Genomic DNA, 8963 nt, shown 5'->3' with positions numbered 1-8963 from the left:
ACCATGAACAATGGTGTTTTCCATGCCCAGCTAGGGCTGGTCTCAGGGTGACTCTGCAGTTGGCCCTGGATTCGTATTTTCCATGAGCCCAGTACCAGCGGCCCAGGCTACTTTCCCTGGGACATGCAGTCACTGTGTGACTAGCACTATACTGGGTAAAAACAACAATAACAACAACAACAACAACAACAACAACAACAACTTGGTGTTCACTTAGCTGATAGAACTTTGCCTAGATACAAAGATCTGGGGACACATAAATGTGCACGCTTTGCACCGAAGAGTCCAGGGCGCAGTGTGCCCTTCCAAGGAGCCTCAACCCAGAGGTTCAGTTTGTGAACACTTGAAACATTTAGATGGAGAATGCACCCCCTGCCCCACCTCATGCAGTGGACGCTTGCCTTCCAAGTGTCAGAAGCAGTTTACCTTCGCAGAGAGGGAAAAGCTCAGCAGCACCAACAGATCCAAAGTCCCGAGGCACCCACGCCGCGCACCCAGTCACTGTGTGCACGCATGTGCACAGTGCAGGGGGCTGGCGGGCCCAGGGTCAGCCCTCCCCCACCCCTCCCCTCCTGCCAGTGGAGAGCAGCCAGTCCACACTGGCACTAACAATTGGTGACATTGGTCATCCTGAAGACTCACTGCGGGACCGCTATTCCATGCAGTAGGCAAGTATACCCTGCCAACACCCCACTACACGGCGCCTGTTCTCCCCGGGATAGGACTCAGGTATGAACCAGGTCTCAGAGGCTCCTGGCTTCAGGGTCCTGTGTCATCCCTGAGAATTCTCAGCAAAATCAAACCGGTTCTGAGTTTTCAGAGTCGCAGTGGACCTAAGTCGATAACATAGAGTTGGGTGAGGAGCCCTCAAGCCTCACGAAGCAGCCCTTTCAATGAGGGTTTACCCTTTGACCGTGAAAAGAATCACTCCTACCCTGGAGCACAAAGTTCAAATCCTCAGTCTTGGGCCCTACAGAACAAGTTGAGGCCTCTCAGCCTGTAGGTCTCCCCTTATTGCCACTAGATGTCGCCAGAGGCACGTCTCTGCTCACCCTCCCGCCTAGCTTGGGATAAGGCAGAGGGAGTCCGCTTCAGCCCTTCTTCCTGGTTCCCTCTCTCAGCCTGTAGCCCTTGAATTCCCGCCCAGAGGAAGATCCACTTTCACACACACTCTCGCTCCACTTTGCCTCCAGGAAATGCCAAGGCCTTTGAAGTAACCCTGGGAGCCAAACAACCAAATTGGGCGCGAGGGGGGAGGGAGTAAAGATGGTTTTATGTAATTTGTAATACATTGGTGCAAGTACTCTCCTAGAGGAAAGACGTTAAATTGGTCTTGGAACCGCAGTCTCAGAAGGAAACCATAAAGCTTTTAAGGAAACAACAACAATAACAACAACAACAACAAAACCAAAACAAGAGCATAATCTGCTTAGGTGTCTGGAAGTGGGACTATGGGTGAGGCAAGAGAGAAACACCACGGTGTGAATATAGCCAAGTATTCCATTTATTAACAAAATAGTCTTAGCAAGGGAGAGCTCTGTTCACCCCACAAGAGGCCCGGCAGCCCGGCACTGCTGCATAAGACCGGGAGGGAGGGAAGGTGTGGGAAAGAAGACCCAGGCGGAGTCTTTAATCCTAGCCACCGCAGGAACCCACAGAAACCCACCGCCAGCTTTGGCGATTGCTGGCTCAGGTCTGGGACAGGGCGAAGGGAGTGCTGTGACCCTAGGGCTCCCTGAGTCCCCAGCCTGCCCCCAACAGAGCTACTAATGTTGTCTGGTCTGCTGACTTTGGGACTAGAATGCTTTGGAGGAATCCATTGGGGGTCCCCGGTCCTGCCCCTATTGCCAGGGGAAAGGGGGGGGGGGATGTCACAGTCCCAACTAGGGAGAGAAAAAATAATGATAAAATACTTCACAAAATATAAAGAGCAATTTCGCACCAGCGGGGGGGGGGGGGCTCCTAAGATGTTTAATTGGATGTATCAGGTCCCCATTGGCTGGCAATCTGACAGCAAGGTGTGGGTCCCTTAAGGGCCAGGAAGGTAGGCAGGATGGCAGGCCACTGCAGGGAGGGGGAGCCTGCTACTGGCACTGGGACTGAGCATCCTGGAGGGTCAAGGCTGTGATTTGATTTGAGGGGCCAGAGCCTAGAACCAAGTGCTCATACGAGAAGAGGGTTTTGGGGAGTGCCACACAGCAGAGTCCTAGTTCAACCAAGCTCAAGGCCTCCAGCCACCAAGGTTGCCCCCCTCAACCCTCCTAATTGTTACAAAAATTTTTTTTATAAAAGAAAAAAAAACCCTCACATGGAAAGAAACAAGAGGGGGTGGAAGGAAAAGGGAAGAAATGTGGTTTTAACAGTTGAGAGTCATGCAAGAGACTTGCCAAGATGGGGAAACTAAAAGTGTAGAACCCCAACTCTCCCTCCATTCCTTAAAACCAAATCAGTCAAAAACCAACAACAAAACCAAAACAAAACACCTTAAAATATATACCTAAGAAAAAGAAAATTTAAAAGGAGAGGGAAGGGGATCCTGTAGTTATCTGGGTGGTTAATATTATTATTTGGGGAGACGGACTTTTTGCATACCATTGGCTCATGTGGGCCATTAATGCACTTATATTCCCAGCTTGTAAGCTAACATTATAGTAAATAAATACAGTCCGGTGGGGAGGGGCTGGGCTGGATCCTGGTAGGGGAAAGCAGTAGTGGAGGTTGCAGCGTCGTTGTTGAAGGCAGTGGGACGTGAGAGGAAGAGGTGGGTGGGGAAGGGCTGGGAGGGGCCAGAGCTGTAGTTACTGGTATCCAAGCGCTGAGGCGGAGGCTAGTCTCTGTCCATACAGTGCATATGGCGAGTAGTAGGGTCCGGCTGTGGGGAGGGACGGCACTGCCAGGCCTCCAGCTGTAGATAAGTGGCTCTTGCCATAGGGGTGGTATCGGCTTAGCCCCAAAGTGTGTGGACTCCGCAATGACAGCGACCCGGGACTGCCCGGGGCGGCGGGCGGGGGGAGATGCAGATGGCAAGAGGCTGCGGCTGCAGCAGCTGCCGCGGGCACTGCCCAAGCTCGAGGCCCCGGGGTAGGCGGCCAGAAGTTTCTCTGCGCCCGGCAGGGCTGTGTGAGTCCGTAGATGGCTGAGCAGCTCCTCAGAAGTAGCAAAGCGCTTGTCGCAGGGCCCGCTGGCCGCCACCCAATTGCAGCTGTGTGGCAGCGGTTCGTTCTGCAGCATGAAGCCATAGGTGTAGAGAGGGTGGCCTGGGAGCGCGGCTTGGGCGGCGCTGGAGGAGAGCGCAGCCGGTTGCAAGGGATGCCCGGGGTACACCAGAGGGTAGCCACTGGCCTTAAGGCTGGGCCCGGCTGGATCGTGCGCGCTGCAAGTGGAGCAGCTAGAGCCGCCGAGGTGCGAGGCGCTGTGGTAGCCTCCCAGGCAGTAGGGGTCACGGCATAATCCCTGCAGGAAGGAGGGCGGGGAGGCCCCAGTGAGCGGGCTGGAGCTGGGGGGCTTGCCGGGTGGCAGGCCCAGGCCCCCGGACAGCTGGCCTCCCACTAAACCAGATTTGCTAGGATCCAGGCCAGGCACGAATTGAGAGGGGTAGCCGGCGTAGGCGCCCACGATGGAGCCGTGATAACCGATGCTGGAGGGCGGTAGTGGGAACACCGAGTGGCCTGGTTTGTAGGGTGACACTGGAGCCACGTGGCCTGCCCCCACCAGGGTGGAGGGCGGCTCTGACTTGCGCCCTGATGCCGAGGCTTCCGGGCCACCGTGAGCCGAGTCCCCGCCGCTGCCTCGGCTCCCAGATGCTGGATCTGGACTGTGTTTGGCTTCCTGGTCTTTCTTGTCCAGTTCCCCACCGCCTGCCCCGACACCGTTCTTGCAGTCTGAGTGGTGTGGGGAACCTCCTCGTGAGCCTCCAGGAGAAGACGAGTTTGACGAGGTGGAGACCGGTGCTCCATGCGGGGGAAAGGGAGGGCAGGCGGCGCTGGGGACCCTGAAACCAGCCTTGTCTCCGGGGGACGAGGAGGACGAAGAGGAGGTGGAGGACACCGACGAGGAGCCGCCGTCTTTGCGAGAGTCGCCGCCGCCGCCGCCGCCGCCGCCGCCGGAGCCTTTAGAGTAGGGCTTGAAGCTGGATTTGTCCTCGGCGGGGGAGTCCCCCAGCTGCTTGAGTGCTGCTGCCGCGGAGGCGGCCCCTGGGGCGGAGCGGCTAGGGTCTTTCTCGGATCCCAGCCCGTTGGCCGCCGCCGCCGCTACCGAGTTCAGCTTGGACGAGGGCGGCGGGTCGGGTTTGCCGATCTGCGAGCAGGTCTGGGCTAGCAGTGCCAAAGGGCTCTTCTTGGCGTCCAGCTGCGGAAGACAGTGGCAAAGGGGAGGGAGAGAAGGGTGAGATTAGGAGACCCATTAAGCTCGCAGGGACGCACAGCAGAGTACTGACGGCGCGACCCGGGCCTAGCAAAGCAGGTCACCGAGAAGAGGGCCTGGCTCTGGTGGAGCACTGGGCAGAATGGCACTTGCGTTGTGGAGCAGTTCCCGAGTGTGTAATGGGCGCTGGCACGCAGGAGAAACGTTCAGCACCCGCCCTCCCGGCTAAAGGTGACTTCTCTGGAATCGGGGTGATGATTCACCCCTTTTCATCTAGTACCCCCTCTTCTTGGCCCAGGGAAAAACTTAAGCCTTTAGTTTGGAAGAACTTCGTTTGGGACGGGTTTCTGGTGATGGCGCTTGGGTTAAGAGCCGGCAGAGGCGCCTTCTAAAGGCAGAGAGGCAGTTGGCCCTGTGAGTAGCCCCTCCCTCTCTCCTTTCCTCCCTCCTTTTCCTTTCTCCCTCCCTCCCGGGGAGGACACCCAGAGAAGTAGGATGAAGGAAGACCGGGGATCGCGAGTGTCTGGGTTTCTGCAGTGTGCCCCAACAGGCCAGGGAAGATGCAGAGGGACAGCTTCCAAGAGAATAGGTCGGGGTGGAAGTGAGGGAGGCCAAGGAGTCGTCTTTGGAAAGGACTTGAGGACCAGCGGAAAAGTAAAGGACTCTGGGTACGACCAGAGCAAATTCAGCCTAATAGAGAACACGCAGCTCCGAAGGGCGAGTGGACAAAACCCTTCCACCCTGGAGTCTAAGGAGAACCTGGAGGGGTCTGATTCCTGCCTTTCGTCCCTCCTCATGAGGTGCGCCAGCGTGGCCAGCCTCGGGCGTCGCGTCTCACTGAGCTAAGGGGCCAGGGAGCTGGGCCATGGCCCAGCATGGGTGGAGGAATGGGTTCAGTTCTGGGTGGGCAGCGCCCGTAGACTGACCTCAATGGGGCTGACGGGAGTGGAAGACAGCGGTTGCAGGTACTCCGGGTGCAGGAGGTGACCGGTGTGAGCGCTCAGCATCTTCAGGACCCTGATAGGGAGCCGGTTCGCCTGGCGCAGGGGGTCCGCCGGGGGCAGGAGGGACACCACTGCCGGCACCGCCGGCCTCTTCCCGCCGCCGCCGCTACCGCCGCTGCCGCTGCTTTCGGGTGTCCTTGGGTTAGATCCAGCGGGCGAATCGCTCATTTGGAGGAGGCAGCGCCACTGGGGGGGCGGGGAGGGAGGGGAAGCTCCGGGAGGCGAGCTCCCGGGGCGGGTGGGCTCGCTCCGCTGGGTCGAAAGCCGTGCAGCAGTCGCTGCGCCTCGGTGCCGCCTCCCCTCCTCCACCGCCGCCGCCGCCGCCGCCGCCGCCGCTAGCCTAGGCGAGGAACACAAAAACCTTCGCCTTCCGCGAGCTGCACGTCAAATAGCCGCGATCTGCAGCCACACTTCAAAGGGATCGCCGGGCCTGCCCAATCGCAGCTCTCTCCCGGACCCCAGGGCGGGGAGAGCGGCGGGCGGAGGCGGGCGCCGCCGGTGGGCGGGGAGAGTCTTAAAGGGCCCTTGCTTGTTGTCACCTCCGGGCCTTCGCTGTGCGCTAGAACTACTCCCTTTTCCGGGTTCTGCAAGACTGCCCTCGCTACCGGGTCACACAAGGGATCGGACTTCGGGACGTAGGCTCTGCGTCCTCTCCTGTCGTTGGCTGCTTCCCACGTGTGTGTGTGTGTGTGTGTGTGTGTGTGTGTGTGTGTGTGTGTGTGTGTACACTAGCAGGGGTTGTCGCCCAGTGTCTAGGGTGGGAGCACACGGCACCTGCCTGTGTGGGTCCTATGATCCAAGCCTCTCCTGGGGGCCGCCTAGGGGCGAGCCATGGCTCTGGAGCCCGACCGCTTCTCAGAACTGCTTCGGCCGGTTCTCTTTCCCCTAATTGGCCTCGCCCGGATGTGTTCACTTGGAAGCGACGAAGCCTCGGAGGCAGCCACTATTCCCTGGGCGCTGCGTGAGCCGTTCTAACTACTTTGAGCTTGTCCAGTCAGCCTGCAAATTGAAGGACTCCGTTCCCGGTGAGATGGTCTCGGTGAAACGCTGTAGCCTGGCCAAGAAGAGTCGCCTGGAAAGCCCCGGGGGCGCACTGAATTATAGATCGTGTTCAGAGTGTACTTCAGGGTTCTTGTCCTGTTAAATCCCGTAAAGGTTCCTCAGTTGTGCTGTGATTAGCTGCAGTTTGGCGACGGGGTGGGGATTGGCATCAAAGCAGAGGCCGGTCGTAGAGGAGGGTGTCTCAGCACTGCTGGGCTACACAAACTCCAGAGACTACTCTATTGGTTTTTCCCCAGGGAAATTTTGAAATAAAACATTTTTATTAATAGCAGTACCCTCTCAGATTCCTCCGAGCCTTTGAGGTGGCGCGGGGGGCGGAGCGGGAGTATGTAGTCACACTTGGCAAAGATTTTACATAGTCACGGACCTGACCTTAAAGTTCTCGACCCAAACGTTCAATCAGGTGAGACTGGTCCTTTGTGTCCCGTGGCGGCCAATGGAGGCCCGCTGGTGTCACTCACTGTTCCTTTTGAGCACCACTTTTCCAGTCCTGATTTGTCACTCTGATCATCAAGATCTGTTTTTCTTTTTTAAGTATTGCCCCAGGACTATCTGGTTCTGACCCACGGTCTTTTTCTCTGATTCTGGTACCAACGACTCAAGACAGCGTGAGAACAAGAGATTTCAAATGGGGCCTTCAAAATAACTACTCGTACAGCAATGGTGACCTTTATCATGGTCAAAAGAGTGGCTGGCAGTCAGCTTCCAAGGCCACACCAGTCATACACTAAAACGCTCCCTGGATCCACACGCTCCCTGGATGTTAAATAAATGGCCATAGACCCCTTAGAAATTACCCAACACCCCCTCTCCTCATCTTTAATTCTTATAAAATTAGTTGAAAACGAATGGCCAGCGATGCCCTGACTCTGATATCATCCGTAGCACAGCAAGAGGAGCATAGGAACGGAAGCAGAAGATGTTTTCATTTATTTTATGGTGCAAAGTTTTACTCCCGCCCCACTGGCTCTGCTCACTGCAGCCTTTGCATTCTGACCTCATTATCATGGCCGGCCAACACTTATCTTTAAACTCCTACTCCAAGCTGGGCGTGCTGGCTCATAACTTGTAAACCCAAGTTAGAAGGCTGAGGCAGGAGGATCACATCCTGAATTTGAGGCCAACCTGGCCTACCTAGTGAGTTTCAGTCTAGCTTGGGCTACAGAGTGAGATCTTTCTCACGACAGACGAAGTCCACTGCTAGGCAACTTCAACTTACACAGTCCTGTGACCTTTGGGAGTCAAGAGCAGGACAGACCTAGAAGGGACAGTCTCTGTGGACACCTTGGAGGGAGAACTAGGAAGAAGGAAGAATTAGGAGGCAGGGCTGGAAAGTCTCCTTGGTTATTGTAAGCGGTCCAGCTGCGAGAGTGAGCCAAGAAATCCTTCTCAGCCCTGAGCAGATGTGTGTTAGAAATGATTAATGGGAGATAAGTTAGAGGGAACGAGTAGACACTTAGGAATGTGGGTAGAAAAGAGGGGGCCAGAGGCAGCAGAAAAGACAGTAGAGTATTTTTATTTGGAGAGTAGAGAGATGTTAAATGGACAAAAGGAAGCGAGAAGGGGGCACAGGCCGACTGCACAGGCTCGGGTAGTAGGGGGCAGGCAAGTTCCCTACGAAATAATAACGCTGTCCTTTTAAAAAACGCAGTTCCCTAAGCTCACAACAGTTAGCATGGGCAGAGATAATGGTGCCCTCCAGGCCAGGCCCGCTTACCGCCTGCTCCTGGACAGTGCGCAGGATGCATTCCACAGCATACACAGAGGGCAGGGATACCCTTTGGGGTGCTGATGAGGGCACGAGAATTTCCTTGACTGGATCTATCCAGCTTCCTTCTGAGAAAAAAATGTAAAGGCATACTGAGCTAGGCCGAAGGCCTGATTAAAACACTTGCAGATGATTATTAAAATCACTATTTGACATTTACTTAGCAAAATTGTTACCCCCCCTCCCCCCCCCACACACATAGAGCACTATACTGGGCCCCAGCCACCAGGAAAGCATTTCAGTTTTTCAAAGGAATGGCTTGCCACCTGGGAGAGACTATGACTCATTAATCAACTGGACCATGTTTACTGAGGGCCAGCTATGGGCAGAGCATTGTGCTAGGAATGTGGTTGAAAAGTCTATGTAAGATGTTGCAGTACAGGGCACATAGCACAAGCCCTTCCTGTGCAGAAGTGTGGCAGATGTGTGAGGCCTTATTCGCCAGACCTTCCTTCACTGGTTGCCCGGGGTGTTGGGGGGCCGGGGAGGGGGAGGAAGAGGGAAGGAACAGTGGTTAAATAGGACAGGGTTAAGGATACTTGAGGCTGTTTCTATGACACTCTAGTAAAGAAAGACCTGCAAGCTAGCCATTTCTTTTTTTCCCTCTGGAATGCAGGATGTAGCTCCGTAGCTCAGCCTGGGTTAGAACTCATGCTTTCCCTAGCAGGAATCATAAGTGTGCTTGGTTTTATGCTATGCTTTCCATAGTATTGGCTCCTGTAAGCAGCTTAGCTAGAGCTGAGTGTGAGGGATGGGCTTGTTACTTA

The 8963-nt window shown here is 55.7% G+C and overlaps 1 protein-coding gene across 1 annotated transcript; it reads right to left on the bottom strand.

The window, feature by feature from the left end:
* Positions 1 to 2730: 2730 nt before the first annotated feature.
* On the bottom strand, positions 2731 to 5743 carry Znf703 (zinc finger protein 703). The gene is given in 3 exon segments (XM_051169594.1): positions 2731 to 3053; positions 3055 to 4347; positions 5289 to 5743. Coding segments are annotated over 3 exon segments (1794 nt in total). The 5' UTR covers positions 5535 to 5743; the 3' UTR covers positions 2731 to 2798.
* Between the last annotated feature and the right edge of the window lie 3220 nt (positions 5744 to 8963).

Source organism: Acomys russatus, chromosome 27 (genome assembly GCF_903995435.1).
Source record: "Acomys russatus chromosome 27, mAcoRus1.1, whole genome shotgun sequence".
Classification (NCBI taxonomy): Eukaryota; Metazoa; Chordata; class Mammalia; order Rodentia; family Muridae; genus Acomys; species Acomys russatus.
This window is presented reverse-complemented; position numbering and strand designations above follow the sequence as displayed.